The following is a 21,516-nucleotide window of genomic DNA, read 5'->3' as shown; positions in this document are numbered from 1 at the left end:
TAGTACGACTAAATGGTGGATCAGGCATATTTTATCACGTGCAACAGGCTGGAAAATCTTTTTATTTATACATAATATTGCTGAATTGTATGAATTATTATTAAACTACTAATTTTTGTTGTTAAATGGTATGGCTGCACGGAAGATTTAAATAAAATTTATATTTTAAGTATAGTGTGATTAAATCGTACTACAATGTATTCGTTTCGCGCGTATTTTATACCGGTATCAATGGCGACAGCGAGTTGCTTCAGGATTCATATCGTGGCAAACAAACAAACGTTTTAAAATATTTATATACGTGGAAAATACAGGGACTGTAATATTTTCTTTATCATAATTTAATAATTTAGTGAACATGCCATTGGAAAGGAAACCTATGCGATATGCACATCAGGAAGGACACACAGACGTTTGTTACTATTCTGGCGAAAAGTGAGTGGCATCACATATATTACTATATATATAGTTTTTAATAAAAATTATTAATAAATTACTAGTCACTTATTAATAAATATATCTTTGATTATAGAAGAGGGCTTATTACTTGCGGATGCGATGGAGACGTTAGATCCTGGTTAAATTTAATGGATGATGATCCAATCACCAGTTGCATCTCAGAACAAGCAATTACTGCCATTTCAAAGGTGATTAATAATTCTAAGACATTAAGAGTAAACTTTATTGGAGTAGCGTAATATAAAAATCATATTGAGAATATCTGTGATAAGGACAACTTTTTAGCAAACAGAATAGTAATCTTGTATCAATTTTATGCAACAAACACTTTTTGTTTAAAGGATGGTAAAATTTTTGTGGGCAATGACAACAATACAGTGCAAATACTTACTTATCCTGATTTAGACAAGGAAGGAATAGTTACAAGATTTTCAGCACCAGTCTCTGCATTAGCAACCGCAAAAGATAGCAATTTAATAGTATCTGGAGCCTGGTACATAAAATTTGATATTTCTAACATTATGTATAAATGATATAAACTATAAATGGGCTAACAATTCTTTGATACGTTATTTTTTCTTGAAGTGACATGCGGATCCAAGTTACAAACATTAATACGTCAGATAGCATCGAATTGGAAGGGCATGAGGCGCCAATTTTAGGTTTAACTTTAGATCCAAAAGAAGAATTTGTGGTACGTATTGTTAAACATTCTAGCTTTAGGTTAATTCAGATCAAAGTAATATATTTTAATCAATATTTTTGTATTCCCAGGCATCGTCTAGCGCAGATGGGTCGATTCGAGTGTGGAACATCAAAGATAAACGAACTGTGCACGTTTGGAATAATACTGTTCCAAAATGCAATTCCTTCTTTACTGCAAAATCATATTGCACGCCTTCTTTCAAGTGTACTGATGGCAGCTACCTTGCGTACCCGTCTAACAAGGATATAGTCATAGTGGAGAGGTTGTCTTGGAAGGAACTGTACAGACTCAAATGTCCTAATTTAAAAACTGTAAGACTGCCATTGGCTCAGTTTGATTCTTTCATGCGATAACGGCTGAATTACATTACTTCCTCGTTTTTCCACAGGAACTTAGCATTTGTAAATTCTCTGAATGTGGTGCGTACATTGCCGCTAGTTCGCTGTATGGAGAGATCGTTGTGTGGAATGTGGAAACGAAGGAAGTGATTGGACACCTGGAACATGAACAAGATACCAAGATCACCGCGTTGGCCTGGCACATAGATCACTCCAATGAAATTGCATTCTGCGACGCAATGGGGAAGTTGGGGTGTGTTGATGTGGTAAGAAAATATATCGCACATGCATGCACATGCTTCAGGATTTTGATAGATTTTTGCAAGCTTTTGCAATAATTTGGCATTTAATAGCATAGATTATTACAATTAGGTATGGCTTGGAGTCATGTTTCTTGTCGTTTTGCTTTCGTGAACGTCACGGTTCACTTCGTCAGGGAGGAAACCAACCTGACACTAGATAAGAAAGATGACAATCTAGGAACCGAAACTAATCGCGAGTTACGATAATCTGTTTAGATAAGCTCCGATAACCTTGGGCATAATTTGGTAATCGCCGATTCGGAGAAAAATGAAGACCTGATGGAGAATAATCTAGCATTATCGGATGATGACGATGGGGAAAACGTGATATCTTTGGGTAAAATTAAGGCCTCTGTCAGTCTGGAGGATGATCAGAAAAGTCATTCCGATGCAGGCTCCGAGAAATCTCCAGACGACGCGAAAACTTTCGTCCCCAACGTGAAGTTGCAATCACCTTTTCAACCAGGATCAACACCCTCTCATTTATTGTCGTATTTCATGGTACGATATAAGAATAGTTTGTGCATATCGTACGATATTTCCACCATTAATTTCGCATGTGCTGCTTTCAGATGTGGAACGATGTTGGAATGGTGAGATGTTTCTCGTCAGAGGATGGGGAAGAGTGCAGTATCGAAGTGGAGTTTCACGATGCTGCAGTTCATCGTAGCATGCATATTAATAATTATCTGCGACATTCAATGGCTGCTTTGTCTACTCAAGCACTTGCGCTAAGCTGCACGGCTTCTGAAGACAGTCCCAGCAAAATTGTCGTGATAGCTCTGCAAGGTAGATAAATTTCTTGCACGTGTGATAGAAAAAAATAATGAGTAAAACGATTTATTTAGGATTCATTTAAACAATAAATGTGAATTGAATAAACTTTGCCGTTCTTTCATTCAGGTTGGGGTTCAGGAAATAAAGAATGGTCACTGGATTTGCCAGAAGGCGAAGAAAGCGAGTGTCTGGCGGTTGGCGATAATTTTGTGGCGGTAGCAACATCTAGAAGAAATTTAAGAATATTCATGATAGGAGGAACGCAACGTGAAATTTTAGCTCTGCCTGGACCCGTAATCGCAATGAATAGTCTAGGAAGTCATCTTGTGATAGCTTATCACGCTGGAATTGGTAAACAGTTTTATTTAATAGAAACCGAATTAACTTAAAATATATTCCTTTTTTTCTTTTAACGTTATTTATAACTTATTTATTCATTCTTTCAAATATATTTAATTTTCATTTCTTTTGTTTTGACTAAAAGGTCCAGCGGGTGATCAAAATATAAATTTAATGATAATACAAATACAGGGAGTGCACATACGTAGTAAAACCTTATCGCTTCCGCTTTCACCAACGTCTGATCTTATGTGGTTGGGATTATCTGAAGCCTGTTCACCCACTGTGGTGGATTCGGAAGATATCGTCAGGATATACGATAAAGCATCTTGTCAATGGAGAGTGCTCTGTGATGTAAATGCACAGGTATTTTGTAATGCACAGAAATTGCAAATTTCTCGAATAAAGTTCTCAACGATTTATGATTAATAACTTTACTTTAGGGTAAGGGTAAAGCAGATCATTTCTTTGTGATCGGTGTGAGCGAACGAGAACGAAATATGCGGTGCATCCTCTGTAAGGGTAGTTATTATCCACCGACGACTCCGCGTCCAATAATCATTGAAGTACCTCTGTCTATACCACTCTGTGAGCCAGAAGGTGATAAAACTGAGAAGGAACGCAAGCTATGGAATATAGGAAGCAATCCACTAGACGAAACTGAAGCTTTATTAACTCTGATAGCAGTAAGTAATTCTCACCTAGTAACGTTTGTACATTTTTATATTTTATTTTTATATTTATATTTATTTATTTTCCATTAAGAATCAAGTATGTTAGATACGTTTGTGAATCTTATTTAATTATCGTTACAATTAGCTCGCCTGCAGAAGCGATTTGGAATATCGCGCAGTGGACATTTGCGAACAAATTGCGTCGACGAGAACCATAGATTTGGCTATACGGTACGCTACTCGTGTAAATAAGATGGCATTAGCAAAAAAATTGGAGACAATTGCTGACGCAAAGTCAACGGTTTTCAATGGTTCAAAGAGAGAAGAAAATACGGTAAATCACTCGGAGAGTATCGTTAGCGATGATAATTTTGATATTAATACCCAAGAGGAAGACAACGTGCCTTTACCAGCTATTAAAACCCCGGAAGTAGAAATCAAGCCGTTGGCCATGAATCAAATGTTAAAGAGAGTGAATCCATTTTTAAAAGCCGAAAACACGCCATTATCGCCAAGAGGTAAATGAGACTGCATTAGTTTTCTTCTCTTCATTATCAGAAGTGTCACTATTTTGTTATATTGCAATAGGTTTAGCTGGCCTGAACAGTATACCGGAAAAACCGGAAAAATCTCCATTAATCAAGTCTCCATTAATGAGAACCACCAAGTCGAAGTCGAAGACTGAATCGAAAGAGGAATCCTTTATTAAATGGTACGCGAAAAATAAGAAGAACCTACAAGAAGAATTCCCCGACATGATCGACGGTGAATTGCTTAAAATTGGCTTGACGCGGTACAAAGGAGAAACGAGACCATCGAACGCGGACAATACAACTGAATCTCCAGGACTCTTGAAGAAACGAAAATTATCCAGTCCGGACAATGAACGCAGTAACGAAGCGAAACGGTCTACAAGCAGCGTGCTCAGCAAATTCGCATTCGACAAGTAAATTTTATTTTCTCGATTAGAAATATTCAATATACATAGTACATTTTATACATCGAACTTTTTAAATCCTTTGATATTAAACGATATCAATTGTAGAAATATGTTTCACATGTGTTTATTTCTATTCTTTTTATACTTGTATATTTATCTGTATCATTACATAATTTGATCGCACCGTAAGAATCTTAAGGAGTTCCGTTGTTGCTATGTGTGTATTTCATTAACTCATAACTAGGTCAGAACTATATATAATATCGACTATGTATAACGCAAAGAGAAGTTTAAGAGCATTTATGATATGTCGCAATTTAGCAATCAAATCGATGATAAGTTTCTGATGCGATAACTAGATAAAAAGGTGGCCATTCCGCGTCGATAAGGTAGAATGATGGCAAACTTAAGATCCGTTTTTAGTTTGCATCGGTCTCTCGGCCACTCGACACGGTAATATACGGCGAGGAGAATCGCGTTGCCGCATCGATTCGAAAATAAATTCACAGTCACATAGACGGTAGCATATAGCGAACCGGCTAAACGATGAAAGGTAAGTCAACTCAGGTTTGTTCGCAAAACGCTTGGCGCAAATCACATACTTTCGAAACCTTTGACCTAAGAGCAGGCGCGCTAAATATACGCGAAGTGACCAATGCACGACACGTGTGTCCTTAATTGCATCACCGCGCAACTAGTTCCCACAGTGCACAGTCTTGCGAGGGACGAGTACTTGCCCGTTTATCGCGTTCTCAATTTCAAATGTGTGATTCACTGTGATACTGCCAAGAGATCTTCTAACTGATTATTTCTCACACCTCTTTTCTTTCCAATCATTTTTTTCTTTTTTTTATTGCTTATGGCTACGAAGGTGTAATGCGCTTCTCGTATGTGACTGGTGGTTTGTTTTAATTTAAAGGGTATTTTAATTAATTGCGCGAGTGTGCAGTAATTCGCAGAAATTCCGCGATTTATACGTTTTGCTGTCGCATCATATTTCATCGCATATTGCGTTATACTTCTTGAGATAGCCGCTTCTTAAATTAGTTCATTGTGTTGCTAAGATGTAATTGTATCTAATAGCTTTTTCTTGATGTACGTAATTTTAATCGTGTTGAACGATTGCATTCATCGCCCGTTGTAAAAATAAAAGCGCGTATGATGCGACGGATTAAAGCTTGAAATAATTTCACTAAAAATGTTGTTTTTTATCATAACAAAATCGTTGATAATGTGATATATTTAATTATGTTATATATTAAATATTATAATACCATACGTGGATATATTCACGTATCTACTTTTTAAATCTATTTTATGTGCAGATATAAGTACGCTTTATTTGTCAGAACGGAATAATATTTTATTACTATTTATTCTGTTAGAAATAATTTTAATTCTATTCTGATAAAAAAGTGTACGCATAAATTATCAATATTCTCATATTTTGCGAATGTATCGTGACAATATCATATATCTAATATTCTTTTATTTGATTTTTATTTTTTAATATTATGTGTATTTTGCAACGAATATTTATTTGTATCAACTTGGATTCGAATTTCGTTAAGAGTACAGTATCTTCTGTTATTTTCTGTCAAAAATTCAGGCTTCTTGAGGCCGAAAAAGAAAATAAAATGAGTACTTGATCTTCACCGGGCAAAGAAACATAAATTAGGCGGTTGGAGCACAGTACTGACCACACTATCTCCCTTGCGAAAGATCAAGTAACAGATCCCCTTACCTATCCCGTACAGGAGTCCTATAGGCCTGTTGCGGAAATGATTTATTTATTTCTTTTATTTGTTTCGAACCTAACGATTCAGCTATGTTGTTCGCGTTTGATTGTCTCGTTTCTTCTTTATATCACGTTAAGCCTATCTTAAACAATTCACTGTCGATCATCTCGGAAAATTCTTGTAGGTTCTTTTTATTTTTCGCGTACTATTTAATAAAAGATTCCTCTTTAGATTCGATCTACGAAGTGTTGATATAATTAGTTGATATACTCAATATTACGGAAAATAAGTTACATAAAGGATGCAACGTGACATCGAGAAAAATTGGCGTGCAATCGGTAAATACATCAATACTGTTATTCATTTGGAATCTTCCTTTAACGATGTTGTGAACTTCATGATCTTATCAATAATGTTTATCTCTTACAGACACTTACAGATATTTTGTAAATCGTATATCTTTTTAATCCACGAAAAATCAAATGCTTACTTTGATAACGAATACAATTTCGCTATGCTTCTCATTATTAGTTATGATAAAAAAGTTTACTTACAAGTACAGATTTTTTTTATTTTTGTAAGTGTTCACCATCTTAAGAATATTGTTTATTTTTACACATTTCCATATACGGTTATTAAAATATTTAGTCAAAAGTAAAAGAAGAAAAAAATCAATAATTTTGTAGCGTACAGGAAAATATTTAAAAAATCTGTTTTAAAGTTTCTTGTTAGAAGATTATTCAACACGAATAATAGTAATATTAATTCTCTATTTTGTCAGATTGTGAGAAAATTGAGAAATAATCTAGAATTTATCTATTTATTATAGCTTCATGTGCGATACCGAATTGAATTTTTCAAATGTTTGAATTAAAATTTGAATTATTCAACAAGAATAACTTAAAAATTTTTACGACTTAAAGATAAATTATTGTATGTCAACTGCTTGAAGGTTGATGATCACACTTGCGAAATAAAAGACGCACAGCGCATAACTTTGCATCTATGCAGTGTAAGCATTTTCGAGAGACGTAAGCACCGTAAATACGACTGTGACAATCATAACTCCGTATTTTATTATTTATTTCTGATATAAATCGTAAATTTTCATGTCAGCTGATTGCGTTATCAATAATCTATTTCGAGTTTACTCATTAAAATAATAAGAAGAAAAATTGAACCAAAATTGCTTTCATAAATTAATGACTATATTCGTAATAAATGAAGAAATTAGTTTTAAATAAATTAAAAATGATCGTGAATGCGTAGCAATGAATAATTAATTCGTTTTACTTCAAGCCGGAAACGAATGTGGTCATACTTATCGTTAAAAAGAATGTGATATGCAATATGCGATAAGAACATGTGCACAATTATCTTTCCGTGAATTATGATGCATTTGTTGGTGTGTGACCGTAATTTTTTTCGTTGATATTTCATAATAAGCGAGTAGCAAGAAATTGTCGTTTCAGAAAACGGGTATTTAAGCATCAAGAAATTTATTTATATAGAATGCAGAACATTTACAATTCTATTATTAAGTACGTAAATACTGAATAAATACTAATTAGCAAAACTTTATCTTCATTTGTCGTTAAAATGTACCATGTCATGAATTATGTCATGAATATTTTAACTCTTCTGTCTAACATGTTTTACGAAATTTACACAATCTTAATAGTTATTGCATAAACATTTCATGTAAAAGCTAATGTGACGATTGTTAATACAGTTTGTACGTGTTTACTGCATTTTAATCTCAGATGTATCTGTGATACAATATATCATTATTATAATATCAAAATGCATGTGTGCAATCATATATGTATAAATTATGAAGTGCCCGTATTGATACCCGTAATCATACCCGTACATGTCATGTTGAGTAGATAATATACCGGTTTAGAAATTCGATGAGTTTCATAGCGGTTTTTGCGGTTTATCGCAACGCTTCGTACTATGCCTTAACATACAAGACGATATCCAGGATATATAATTACTTACGACTGATAAGACAAAAAAATTAAGTCTTATCATGAACGTATCGTAATAAGTATTGCGAACACTAGCGGAAATTTGAAGTAAATTGTCTACTATGAAAACTACTATTACAATAAATTTTACGCGCAAACAATGGCACACGCAATAATAAAAAAATATTCCTTTCGCGGATATATTAATAATATTATAAATACTTTATACATATAATTGTCTTATTGCGATATGTTTTGGAGTCCAAGATATTGAGTCATTCCATAAATATGCGATATTTTCGTGTTGATCAAAATGGATGATCGAAAGGTTATTAATGTTGCAATCTCGCATATTTTGTTTCTTTTTAACTTTGCGTACATATCCAAGTATAAGTATAAATACATTAGATGTAATAAGTAAAATATGACATAAATAAGTTTTGATTAAAAAATGTAAACAGGATGAAAATTATGAACAGGATCTCTCCTCTTTATAGTTTAAAAATTTGGAAAATTAAATTAAATATTTTATTTCTAGGTCTCGTACCTTTGGATATGGTTCAAGAAGCCATGGGCTCTATGGGTCCATGGCACATCGTTATTGCAGTGGCACTCTCTCTCGTCAAATTTCCAGTAGCTTGGCATCAACTTTCTATTGTGTTCCTTGCACCACCGACTAATTTTTCATGCATTGAACCATTATCAACAACCAATGAATCCATGATAATGAAATGTGAAGTTGATGTTGGGAATGGTACTATGGAAAAATGTACTGCGTTCAGATACGATAAGCGAATATTTCGTGAAAGTATTATAACGCAGGTCAGTCAATTTTATTAAATATCGTATCTTTTCGTTATTACTAAAAATATATAAATGAAGATATATATTTATATAATAACATTAATTTTCTTAATTAAAGCTTGCACGAAGATATATTAATTTAGTATAATATAACGAAGAGAGAGAGAGAAAAGCATGTACATGAGATAATTACATATTGTTTCAGTGGGATTTAGTATGTGACAGAGAACAATTATCGAATTTTGCACAATCCTGTACAATGTTTGGTGTACTTGTTGGCAATTTAATTTTTAGTGTAATGGCCGACAGGTATGTTAATGCATGCGATTACTATGTATTATAACACAGTAGCTTTATATTATAAATGTAAATATATGTATATTTTTTTAATTGCGTTTCTTCACATGCATTATTATTAATAATCAATATTTATTTTTACAGAATTGGTCGAAAGAAACCTTTGATGATTGCAATTGCATTACAGTCAGTGACGGGATTCGCGAGTGCGTTTGCACCGTGGTATGAATTATTCTTGGTGCTCAAATTTTTGTGTGCCGTAACTACTGGTGGCACGATGCTCGTTAGCTTTGTTTTACGTAGGTCACAAATACAACATTTATATTATTCATATAAGTCTTACAGTTGCTTATAAATTAATGAATTACGAATTAATCAATTAATTAATTGCAGTTATGGAGATTGTTGGTATTGAATGGCGGTCAATTATATCAGTCCTGTTTCACGTACCGTTTTTACTCGGACATTTAATGAACCCTTTAATCTCTTACTTGACGCTAACATGGTATGGATTTCAAATGGCCGTTTCGATACCGTCAATTTTCCTACTAGCATATTATTGGTATGTAGATAAATTGTGTGTATTATGTATACCTCCAAAACACACAGTTTTTTAGTAAAAAAGATACAGAATATTAGTCCTGATACTAAATCACCATTTTGCAAAATAGGATTATTCCTGAATCACCAAGATGGTTGTTAGCCATGGGTAAACCTAGACAAGCAGGACAAATTTTGCAGAAAGCTGCTGGACGGAACAAAATACCACTTGAAAATGTAAAATTAGCCCTTGAGGCCTATGAGAATCAAGCGGCAACCCGACTCGCGAAGAGCAAAGAAAAATATAATATTACACATTTATTCAGAACTCCGAATTTAAGACTGAAAACTCTATGCATCGCCATCAACTGGTTCATGTGCGGTAGTTGTTTCTTTGGCTTGGTGCAATATGTGGGCCATATCGATGGCAATATATTCATTAATGTCGCAGTCTCAGGTAATCTTACATATTTTGGGATAAAATAATTCTATTAGAAATAGTATTAGATTGTGCAATTGTGTATGTACTGATAAAATACTCACGTCACTTGTAGCTGCCATGGAATTACCTGGAACTATAATAGTTCTGCTTTTGATATCTCGAGTATCCCGTTTGAAGATTTTGATAGGAGGAAACGTGTTGTCCGGCGTGAGCTTACTCTTGATAACTCTCGTAACCAATGCAAACATTCGAGTATTTCTAGCTTCGCTGGGTCTGGTGGGTATGGCTATCAGCTTTCCTACGGTGTACTTGTACAGCAGTGAGGTTTTCCCGACTGTCGTAAGAAATGTCGGCGTTGGTTTGGGAAGCATTTCCGCGAGAATTGGAAGTATGATCGCACCGTACATCGCCACGATGGTAATTTATTACGCACGTTGCAAGCGAGATATCTTTTGATATGTCATTAGGCGCAATTCTAATAATCAATTGTGTACTAATGATTAAAATTAATGACTGTCTTATTAATTATATATATTATAATAATTCGCAGGGTACTATCCAAGCTTGGTTGCCTCCAGTAGTATTTGGTATCGGGCCAATAATAGGTGCTGTGCTCTGTTTACTGTTGCCAGAAACGATGAACTGTGAATTGCCAGAGACAATAGAAGACGGCGAAAACTTTGGAAAGTATGGATGTTGTATAAAATAATTCTGTTATCTATTGTGATCTTGTTAGTCTTCTTACATCTAATTAACTTATATATTGTATTTTTCAGAAAAAACCCTAAAGAAGAAAATACGACGAGTACGTGATTGCCTGTAAAATTATTCACAACTGTAATATCCCATACGAATACGATGACATGTTCAACTATTTTGAATGAACTATCGCATCTAATTTATCTAGTTTATCTGTACAGGATATATTGAACCGATAATTTATTACGTTTTTAAAATACATTTTAAACATTAATGCCCGAAGAAAAAACAATTTTTATATATAATTTATATATATATATATATATATATATATATCGGTGTTAGATGGCACTAAAATATTTCCTTTATACCTTTAATTTTATATAACAATTATATATTTGCATAATATGTACATTGCACTTTTCGACAACAAGGCATTACAAACGATATTAATCCTTAGCGCTAAATAATATATTTCGCAATTGATATATTTCTAGTATTTGTTGTGAGATTCGAGTATGCAGAAAAGTCTGCATGCCTTTTATTGCAATGTCTAATTAATATGCAATTAATATATTTTAACATATTATAAGTATGCTTGTCTAATATATTTCTTATATTGATGTTACAAATTTGATAGGCATAAAATATTAGCTACTTATATCACATATAATTATATTATTAGCTATATAATTGAGAGATTTATATCATAATTATATTTATAAATATTAATTAATATTGATATTAATTAATACGGCTAAAACTATTATATCAGTATTTTTTGAGAATATTAACAATTTATTTTTACATAGACTTGAATTGCTATCAAAGCGCTGTTTTTTATCAAATAATGGTCTGATGCAACCGTAAAAAATATACTTGATTACGTATTATTCATACAGATCTTATCAAGAACGTATACAAGATCTAAAAATAGCTCAAAATTTGATATCGTTTCCATAAAAGTGAATGTGATAGATAGGATGTATGTCATTCACAGAAATCACAATGTTCGTTACGAGCAAGTTACGAGCAAGTTTGTATGAAAAAGAGAACAAGGGAATATTTTAAGCCTTTTAAGAGCTTTATACGTCAATGTTTTAACGCACACAGGTAGGACCTCTAGATTTAAAATAAGGTACAAAGTCTAAATACTTAACTGGATAAGTTAGATAATACCATCTAACTTGTTGTTTGACCCAAATAAAGTGCTTTGCTAGGCAACGCATTTACTACGCCGTTAGTTCGTTTGTGTACTGCATCGATCATTTGATTGCCATACTTAACGGTATTAGTTAAAGATCCTAACCAGGAAGACATGATACTCTTCGACGGGACCTTTTCCAAGTTATGTGTCGTGCCTAAAATGTATTACTTTCTTATTGTATACATAATGAAAAAAATATAAGATAGTTGAATGTTAAATACTATTAATGAATGTAATTTTGAATGATGCAAGTTTTGTAAAAAGAAAAATTTTTATACAAGACTAAAATAGACTAAAAGTGAAAGACTATAAAGTGAAATAAAACTCACCTATTAGAAATTTGATGATTGCTTTATTGACGGCGTCCGGTTTTTCTTGATGCGGAAAATGCTGGCCATTTGATATGACTTTAACCTTGGATACTTCTACGTGTTCGGAACTTTGAATGATATTTTCTATCGTTACGAGAGGGTCCATATTTCCGACTATCAGCAGCGTTTTATTATCAATTTGTTCGCCACTATCTATGTTCAGTTTCGCGAATGGAAGATTGCGATAATAATTGATCGGTCCTGTCCAATCCTCTGCGAAAGAGTATTTTAATTTCTCATATATATAGAATATATGTCGAGAGGCAAACAATATGATTTAAGGTTTTTGATTCACTCACCTTTTCTACTGAAGGCGTATTTATACGCCTCAACGTAGTTTCTTCCTATTTCATTTTCAGACATTTGCAGATGTCGGAATGTATCGTTAATAATAGATAAGTCTTCCTTAAGCGCATCGATTTCTGGTAGAAATGGCAATCTACTAAAATGCATCCATCTGGAACACCATATTATTAATTGTTATAATTAAATAATATTTAATACATATAATTGTGTGACATAATTGAATCATGTTTTAACGAAGATTCTCTTTTATAATATACACGAAGATACACCTACTTGCTGTCTAATGCAGAATTTCCTGATACTCTGTTCCAATAAAAGTTGGGATGCGGACTCGAAATAGCCACAAATTTGTAAACGAGGTCTCCGTGTAGAGCGACCATGTACCAACCCAAAAGTCCTCCCAAATCGTGGCCGATCACGTTACACGTTCTCACACCGAGAGTCAAAACGAATTGTTTCAACTCGTCTATCAAAGTTTCAAGTTTGTAAGATCGTTTGTTGAGCGGTTTGTCACTGTCGCCAAAACCCTTTAAATCTATAGCCACTACTCTGAAACAGCAACGAATGAGCGATTATCAATCAGCACACTGATGCATATCGTATAATTTCGTGGAACAATTTTATATAAAATATGAAACCTGTAATGTTCAGCGAGACATGGTATTTGTTCTCTCCAAGATAGCCAGCAGTCTGGAAACCCATGTAATAGTAACACGAGTGGTTTATTTTTATCCCCTGCTTCCACATAATGGAATTTAACACCCTACATAAGAAAAAAATCTATATTAATAGACGGAAATAAATTTTTTCGGCTTATTTTTGCTTTCAAAATCTAAATCAGATAAATTTAGTTGTACACATGTATTAAATTTTTAATACAGAAGCAGAGAGAATAAACTTTATAAATAAAAATTCGTTGATGATATTATATTTAACTAAATGTATATCTTTTAATACGAAAGATAATGATGTCATTGCAATCATGATGGTCTATTAATATAGCGTATATAATGCATATCAAAACGTGATTAAATTACATTAAACGTTCGTATAAATAACGCCTTCCTTTACGATTTATAATTTCCCCCGTGATGGAATTCTCCGTCTGTCTTCTAGACTAAACAATAATTTGATATCGTCACACTTTTCAAATTCACCGATAAAAAGATAGACAATGAACTTCTTAACTACTGCTTTCGCAGCTTCTCAAATAGATTGCGTTCGTTATTTTTGCAGACGTTGGTTTTTGCGAAGAACTTCAAAGTACACATAAGATACAATAGACTCGTAATGCAAATCATTGCGTCGATAACAACGCAAATAGTTTACTTTGTTGCAAAACTGTCATTAATCATCAACAATTATACACTACTCCTGTTACGTTACATCTCACGTGTTAAGTCATAGAATGCACATGAAACCTCTACCATTTTTCTGTATAGATTTACATATTTTAAGTCCAAGTCCAAATCTGTCTCAACAATTATTATTAGAATTTATAGGAAATAAGATATCGTAAAAAAAAAATAAAAAACAAAAAGTATATCAATTTAAGAATATTCGCTTATCACTATGCGCCGTGTGCAATGTGTTATTCTCTTGCGATTAAGTGTCATCTGCACTTGATATCGCGAGGTGAAACCTCATGTGATTATATATATATATAATTGTGATACATAAGTATCCTGATTCAATTCGTTCGAATGTATGAAAATCGAGCATTACTCCAAACTTTCAAGAATTCTTGAAACATAGATTCTCTGGATAGCTGAAATCGACGTAAGCGTAAATTTAGTAAATTTCGTGCAAGAGCAAAATAAGTCTGAATAAAAGAGAAACGAAATGCCTGCAAAACTTATGCAAATCATTTCTTCTCTCATACATACGACAATCTCTTGTATTTATTCTTGCTTTCGAATTTCTATTTCTGCTACTAGATAAACGAGAGAATCAGAGAAAATCGCATCTTTGCGATTATATATCAGAGGCAACTTTTCAGCTGCAAGAGCTGTAGTCGCAAACAGTTTCGAGTGCAGCGCGATGGAATCCGTCATGCCACCAGGAGCTATCAAAGGTCAAGAAAGAAGTATATTTCGCGCTGGCGTGTATCTCGTAACATTACTCACGCCACCCGGGCGCCACGCATGGGCATTATCCACCGGATTGCGTTCAGATAGATAGTGATACGTCATCTTACCTTGATCTTCACGTAGGAATGCGTGCCGAGGCTATTGTCGATCAGACACGGCGGTGGCTGATCACGCTGTTGCAGCATGAAGAATTTCTTGGGATCCCACGCCCATTTCAGCAGCCGCTTGACTATCAGGTACAGGCCATAGGCGAAGGACAGAAAGTGCAGCCGTATAATCTCGCCGGCCGATGCACGCACGATCTTGCCGTTCACGGTGACCATGATTCCAGCCGATCTGTGACTGCAGACGAGTCGATCGGAGCAGAGACGCGCAGGTCGACCTTCGACGCGAAGAGATCCGCGAGAACCCGTTTCTCTGAATCCCGGGCAACGGCACTCGCCAGTTACCTCCTGTACAAACAACGAGTCGTGTGCTCGAACGCTCGCACGTACTCGCGGGCCGGTGACACGTGCGCGTCGTCAGCAAAACAGCGACGAGCACGTCAAGAATGTCGCGCGACTCGACGATGACCTCGTGTTTCTTTCACTGATGACGAACTTGCTCGGACGCTAAAGACGGTAGTAGACGAATACAATATCGATACCCGCGACACCAGCTGCGCAAGATGATGCTTCTCGAGTGCTATCGAACATGCAACGGCTTAGTTGCAAAGCACAGAGCGCACTTCCGAGCTACGTGATTGTGTCACGGTAAATTGGGCAACTAGACAACACGCACATTGTACGTTGACGTCGGGTGTGACGTTTAGTCAGGTTTCGAGAACGCGCGTAGCACTGACAACGAAGCAAGAGCACTAATCGCTCGCGGAACAGTACCGCACCGGCGATTGCCGAATGACCAACTTCCGGATTTTACGCGCGACTTTTGCACGCTCGTGATCGTATCGGCGTGATGCAACGAACCTCGATGAAGATCGGTATCTGGCGTCCCCTGAGGCACTCTGGCGTCAGCGTCGGATCACGGACGACGGAACGGGTATCACTGACTGGAGTTTTCGGTCGTAAGAGCGCGCAGGCCATCGCAACGAGATATCTTCTTATCGGATCTCCGCGCTTGGCTGAAAGGCATCTTTCTGAAAATTATCCGTTTCGCGTGTGTGACGTACTCCTGAGGTATCCGAGAATTTAAGATTCACTCAAGTGGAACACCGCCACATCCCACCGCCGCACAGTGGGCTAAACTCGAAAAAAGTTGGCCAAAAGTAATAACTCGAAAACATGACGTTTTAGAAAAAAATGTTTCAAATAAAAGTTATAGGGTTTTAAATCAGGTATTAGATAATAATACTAGTATGACCTTGAATAGCGTTGCCAAGGTCACGCAAAGGTCACCTTGAATTTTTTAAATGGGAACCTCCAGTTTTCATTAGATATTTTTGTAGCTTACCTCAAGAGCTTTTCAGAACACTATAACAAAGTATTTATCCGTTAAATACTTCGAAGTTATGAAGCTTGAAAGTTACGGTCGCTACCGCGCCGCGTCGTACGTTTCGCGGCATTTAAAGATTTCACGGTGATCTGTACATGATCTTGACAACACTATCAAGGTCATACTGGTATTGCTATGTAATGCTTCACTTAAAAACCTACAACTTTCATTTCAAACATTTTTTAACCAAAACACCAAATTTTCGAGTTATTACGATATGAAAATTAAAATCAAACATCCTGTATATAACGCAAAGGTGTGCGTTGGTGTGCACAATTCAAACGGAAATACTTAGTTTGAATCCTACACAAGATGATAAAACAAGAATCCCAAACAGCCTTTTACAGCTGTTTAAAAAAAATGATATTGAACTTTACTTCTTTCTTATATTTTAAGAAACCAAAAACTTAGATTAACACAAATTGATGAACAAACATTTTTAATGGTTATAACTGTTTGGAAAAAGAGTTTCAATTCTATTTATAGAGTAAAAAGCAAAATTACTTGCATCCGCATACAAGAATGTAAGCTATAGCCTATACTCGTTCATAATTCGTTTTTCGGAACATTAACGCGTTGCCTCCTATTAATTGTTGATTAATGGGAAGGAAATTTTTCCTACGAAACTCCATTCACATTTTTGAAAATACTGATATCCATGAATCAAAAAAGGTCGAAATGCACAGATTTCCAAGAGTTGAAAAAATTCGACTTTTGGCTAGCTTTTTTCGATTCTAGCCCACTGTGCGCCGAGCCGACAATCCATTCATTCGACAGTCACGAACACGCGCGAGAACGTGTCTTCGAGATTCGCTTTCTCTCCCGCCCGCGATTCCGCTTGATTCCGTTTTTCTATGCTTTCCATTGGAAGATAGATCGGGACACGAAGTAGGGAGAAAAGATTCCCTCGTTTTATACTCGAGGAACTCGCTTCGAATTGTCAGTCGAACGCTGTTGAACTGTGGACCCGTGCCCTCACTGTCTCATTCTAACTCATTCAACTTCACCATCAGCGCGACGTATCGTGCTGATATTTATCTTTTACCATTTACGACGTACGAGACGTGATTACGCAATTCCGATAGTCGACGTGACTCACATGATTCGAAGATTAAACGTAATCAGCCGTCGTATCAACTACCGGGGAACTCGATCGATTTTGAATTAAGATAATTTATACATCAATATCTTAGACTTTGGCAAAACATTCAGGAAAGATTAATCAAGGCCAATTACCCGGAACTGCGTAATAAAATTTCGGTTTTCATCAGTTACATCTATGAAGTCCGAGCTAAAAAGGAACAAGTGCTACTTTATCGACTCAGTTTTGCGGCGATGCGTAACAAATCGTTTATCAGCAATGGGTAATTTGACGGATTATCGATTACTTATAATAAACATCGTGTCGCGTATTTTTATATATGACGGGTATAACATTCTTTGGACTAAAAAAATATCCTGCAAGAGTTGTGCAAAAATGTGGCAGCGGTGGGATTCGAACCCACGCCTCCGAAGAGACTGGTGCCTTAAACCAGCGCCTTAGACCGCTCGGCCACGCTACCCGTTGGAGACCGTGATGATGTCAAACCTTAATTTATGTGCACCATATATAGATATATTGCACACACGTACACCTACACGCAATACATATTCATCACGCATCGTACAACGTAGCTATAATTAAAGTAGCGTGGCCGAGCGGTCTGATGTGACATCTCATCTTTCCACAAGCCAATGCCAAGACGCACCGATAGATAACACGAGTAGAAATTAAACAATTAAATCTTGCCTCATTAAAACGAAACCTGTCGAGATATTTCAATCAATTTTGGAAGCAACTATTAAACATATCTCCGATTGCTAAAGAAAAGATGCTGGCGCGGGAGAGTGCTGATCTTAACGTGAGCAAGAATCGAGTTGCGTCTCGACGCGCTGCGCTCATTCAATGAGAATGCATCACGCGTGCGAGAACGTGCCAAGCGCGATAAACTTTTCGCCTGCGACCGGCGCGGAAATTGCTCCCCTCTGGGACAAGTATGTGTTTAGCACTGTATCCAAACGACTCGAGCATTTCCACGCGCACGCAATTAACCGCTCAAATCTCTATTCCTTACGCAAAAGTTGCCCGCGTGCACGTCAAGTTCGGAGAGTCCATCTTGCCGATGAATACGCGATGCGGTCTCGTTGCAGTAATTCTGCGCTCGAGTACGTCCTAAATGTGCTTACGCGATCGGATTGTGGGACATACGGTTTTTGAAGGAGAACTCTCCTCTTTTTCCGGCAGCTTGTAAAATCCCTGCCCGAATCTGTTTTGACCCGTACAGCACGCAAAGATTGCATATATATTGCAGGAATCTCCACCGCAACGTAGCAACATTACAAATTCACTGCGAAATGTTTCTGCAGCATTGCTATAGGATTGCAGGAATGTGAAAATGTCCGCTTTTCGGAACATTGCAACGAAACGTCATAATAATATTGCAATGTAATGAATTTGCAATAATTATAATTATTCATTATTATATACTTTAAATATTTGTATTTATATAACTTCAATATTTTTATTTATTAACATAAATAGACACTTATATGTAATATAACAATAGTAATAAAAACTGAAATAAACATTTTCTCTATTTTTGTTATAAAAAAGTAACTGTTCTTTATAAAAAAAAACTTAAAAATCCTCTTCTTGAGATATTATTTTTCCTTTAATTATATGTTCAAATATTTTTCCTTTAATTAAATAATTGAATCTTCTTCGTTTTTGTTTGTATGTTGCCTGTAAAAATAAAATAGGAATTAAAATTCATATATTAGCATAAAATTACATAAAAATATACATACTGCAAGTATGTATAGAATTATATGTAAAATAACATACTTTGATCTCTCAATCCTAACCGGAGCTTGAGCAAGCCACTTGGAAATGCATTCAGCAATTTCTGCATCAGTGGCATGATTGTGTATTTCACGAACAGCTTCTATAACAGAAAAAGTTATTAAAAATATTACAACTATTAATATGCAGGTTTCTAATGAATTTCCATAATTTTGAGGTTATAGTGATATAAACCGTGAGATAGGCAAATAGAGTGATTCTCTATTATAATTAATTAATAGATACAAGATTTTAACAGCACACAAGTGCTATAATTAGACATAATATTATAAAAAAGTACTTACCTTTTTCTTTTACGTAACTACTTTCTTTTAGAATGATGCTCGCGTCGTACAACCACCATGTTCTTTAGATAGTCGAAAGAGACAAACACCGCATGCGCATATTACCGAGCTCAGATTCTGGTCATCACACACCATTGGTCGAATAGATTTGGACGAATCTCGTTAGGATAGGAAGACTCCAATGTTTTAATAAAATGAATTATAATTAATATTAATTAATTACAAATTTTGATTGTGCAATGTTTCCGAAATATTAATGTCATGTTGCTACAAGTGCGCTGGCATTTTGCGGATATATATCTCTGCAATGTCTTTGTACCGTTGCATTGCAATTTGCAACGTTGCAACGTTGCTGCAATGTTGGTGCAAGCTTCTGTGCTGTATGGGAAGTCTCATTAAAATTCCCAAAGGATAAACGAATGATTTGAGCGTCATAAAGTTGCAAGCTACGACACTACGACGAGAGATGAGTCCTTTGAAAGAGAGAGAGCGGAGGACACGAATGAGAAGATAATTAAAAGTAAAGTCTCCAAGCAATAGATTTATTTCGCATCGTAAAACGTAGATTATTTCCTGTTGGCAGAGCAAACGTGTAAAAATGAATAAAATGACGGGCGGCAGAAGGAAAAGGGAAAATCTGTGGTAAGTCGGATCGCGGAGTGAAAGCTCGCGGATAAAGATAGAATAAAAGCGGAGAACGGTGGATCATAAACGTGAAAGAAAGAAAGAAAGAGTCCCGTAATTTTTAGGTTTTAGAAACACATTTTCTTTACGGACGTTTCTCTTGCGAGAATCTCGCAGAACCTCTAGTTACGCCGATATCACGGTGGGCGTAGATACTGCGTGGATTAAACAAAGGCAGTCGCCGGGCGGAGCTTTCGATCGACGTGCGTCGCGCATGCGTCACTACGCTGGCAAATTTCGATCCGCATCACGTCGTAACGCGATGAGCGGAGCGGAGCGGTCGTTACGCATCTCCTTCGCTCGCCGTGTGACAGCGAGGGGGGAACAAAGAAGGAAACGAATGCGTGCCTATTTTTTCTGTCGCCCACGGTACGTGGCGGCCATTTTGCCGTGCTGGCTTAATATTCGCCGCTCATTTTCTCCGCTCGCGCGCTTGTAACTCTATATCCGCGCGATGAGTCGCAATTGTCGCGCCGCGCGCCTCTTTGTTCTCGCGCAACCCTAATCGACTCCGTAGTCCGTGCGCGCGTTGCGTCCGTCCAGCGCAGTTAGGAGTCGTGTGGATTTTGTTCCCGCGGATTAGTCATCGATCGGCGATCCGCCGATGTCGACGTCGTCGTCGTCGACGACAGGTGGCCTTTGCAAATTGAAAATTAATCCAATCGGATCGCGCGCATACGCGGGGACACGCGCACGAATTCTGTCAATTCGGATCAGGGTGCGAGCGAGAAATATAGAATTCCTCCCCGTGACGAATCACAACGTGATTATTACGAAACACCAATGTATGCTATTAAAATGTACTTGTCATGGAAAGAATCGAAGTCTTATCAGTTAGATTCAAACAGAGCATCGCGCGTGATGTAGGAACGGCATGCAGGACTTATAAACAATTTTCCTGCCGACATTTCCCGAGAGAGACGTAAATCGTTATCTTGTTTTAACAAGCCACGTTTCCAGTTGAATGCATACGTTATAAAGAGCGTTGCGGCTTCGCTCTTCTCCTTCGTTCGGTGGACTTACACGCGCCAAACGAAGCCATTCGTCCGCTTTGCATTTTACAGCCACAGTGATTAACCACAATGCGTCGGTTAACCACGCCACGTCTGCGACGGCGAAGCCGAGAGCGGATTCGCTCGGGCTCCGAAGCGA

At 36.3% G+C, this 21,516-nt stretch overlaps 2 protein-coding genes and 1 non-coding gene across 3 annotated transcripts; 1 reads left to right on the top strand and 2 right to left on the bottom strand.

The window, feature by feature from the left end:
- Nucleotides 1-161: 161 nt before the first annotated feature.
- LOC105282549 (WD repeat and HMG-box DNA-binding protein 1) lies at nt 162-11,318 on the top strand. The gene is made up of 21 exons (XM_026968913.1): nt 162-435; nt 533-647; nt 801-952; nt 1,045-1,153; nt 1,234-1,476; nt 1,554-1,769; nt 2,022-2,306; nt 2,378-2,594; nt 2,709-2,933; nt 3,067-3,287; nt 3,365-3,607; nt 3,741-4,113; nt 4,184-4,468; nt 8,786-9,069; nt 9,257-9,360; nt 9,493-9,647; nt 9,742-9,910; nt 10,020-10,345; nt 10,443-10,747; nt 10,881-11,017; nt 11,107-11,318. Exons 1-21 carry the CDS (start codon nt 359-361, stop codon nt 11,141-11,143), a joined length of 4,278 nt encoding a protein of 1,425 aa, XP_026824714.1. The 5' UTR covers nt 162-358; the 3' UTR covers nt 11,144-11,318.
- Nucleotides 11,319-11,401: 83 nt separating this feature from the next.
- On the bottom strand, nt 11,402-16,261 carry LOC105282548 (epoxide hydrolase 4). Its single transcript, XM_011344580.3, has 6 exons — nt 15,111-16,261; nt 13,552-13,676; nt 13,187-13,462; nt 12,907-13,064; nt 12,566-12,820; nt 11,402-12,390 (listed from the first exon to the last, which is right to left on the bottom strand). The coding sequence occupies exons 1-6, from the start codon at nt 15,324-15,326 to the stop codon at nt 12,212-12,214; spliced, it is 1,209 nt and encodes a 402-aa protein (XP_011342882.1). The 5' UTR covers nt 15,327-16,261; the 3' UTR covers nt 11,402-12,211.
- A 1,713-nt stretch (nt 16,262-17,974) lies between these two features.
- Nucleotides 17,975-18,056, bottom strand: Trnal-aag. Its single transcript has one exon. It is a non-coding gene; the product is annotated as a tRNA-Leu (tRNA).
- Nucleotides 18,057-21,516: the final 3,460 nt, after the last annotated feature.

This window comes from Ooceraea biroi, chromosome 4 (assembly GCF_003672135.1).
Source record: "Ooceraea biroi isolate clonal line C1 chromosome 4, Obir_v5.4, whole genome shotgun sequence".
In the NCBI taxonomy this organism is placed as follows: domain Eukaryota; kingdom Metazoa; phylum Arthropoda; class Insecta; order Hymenoptera; family Formicidae; genus Ooceraea; species Ooceraea biroi.
Note: the sequence above shows the minus strand (reverse complement) of the source record. Positions and strands in the feature narration are given on the sequence as shown.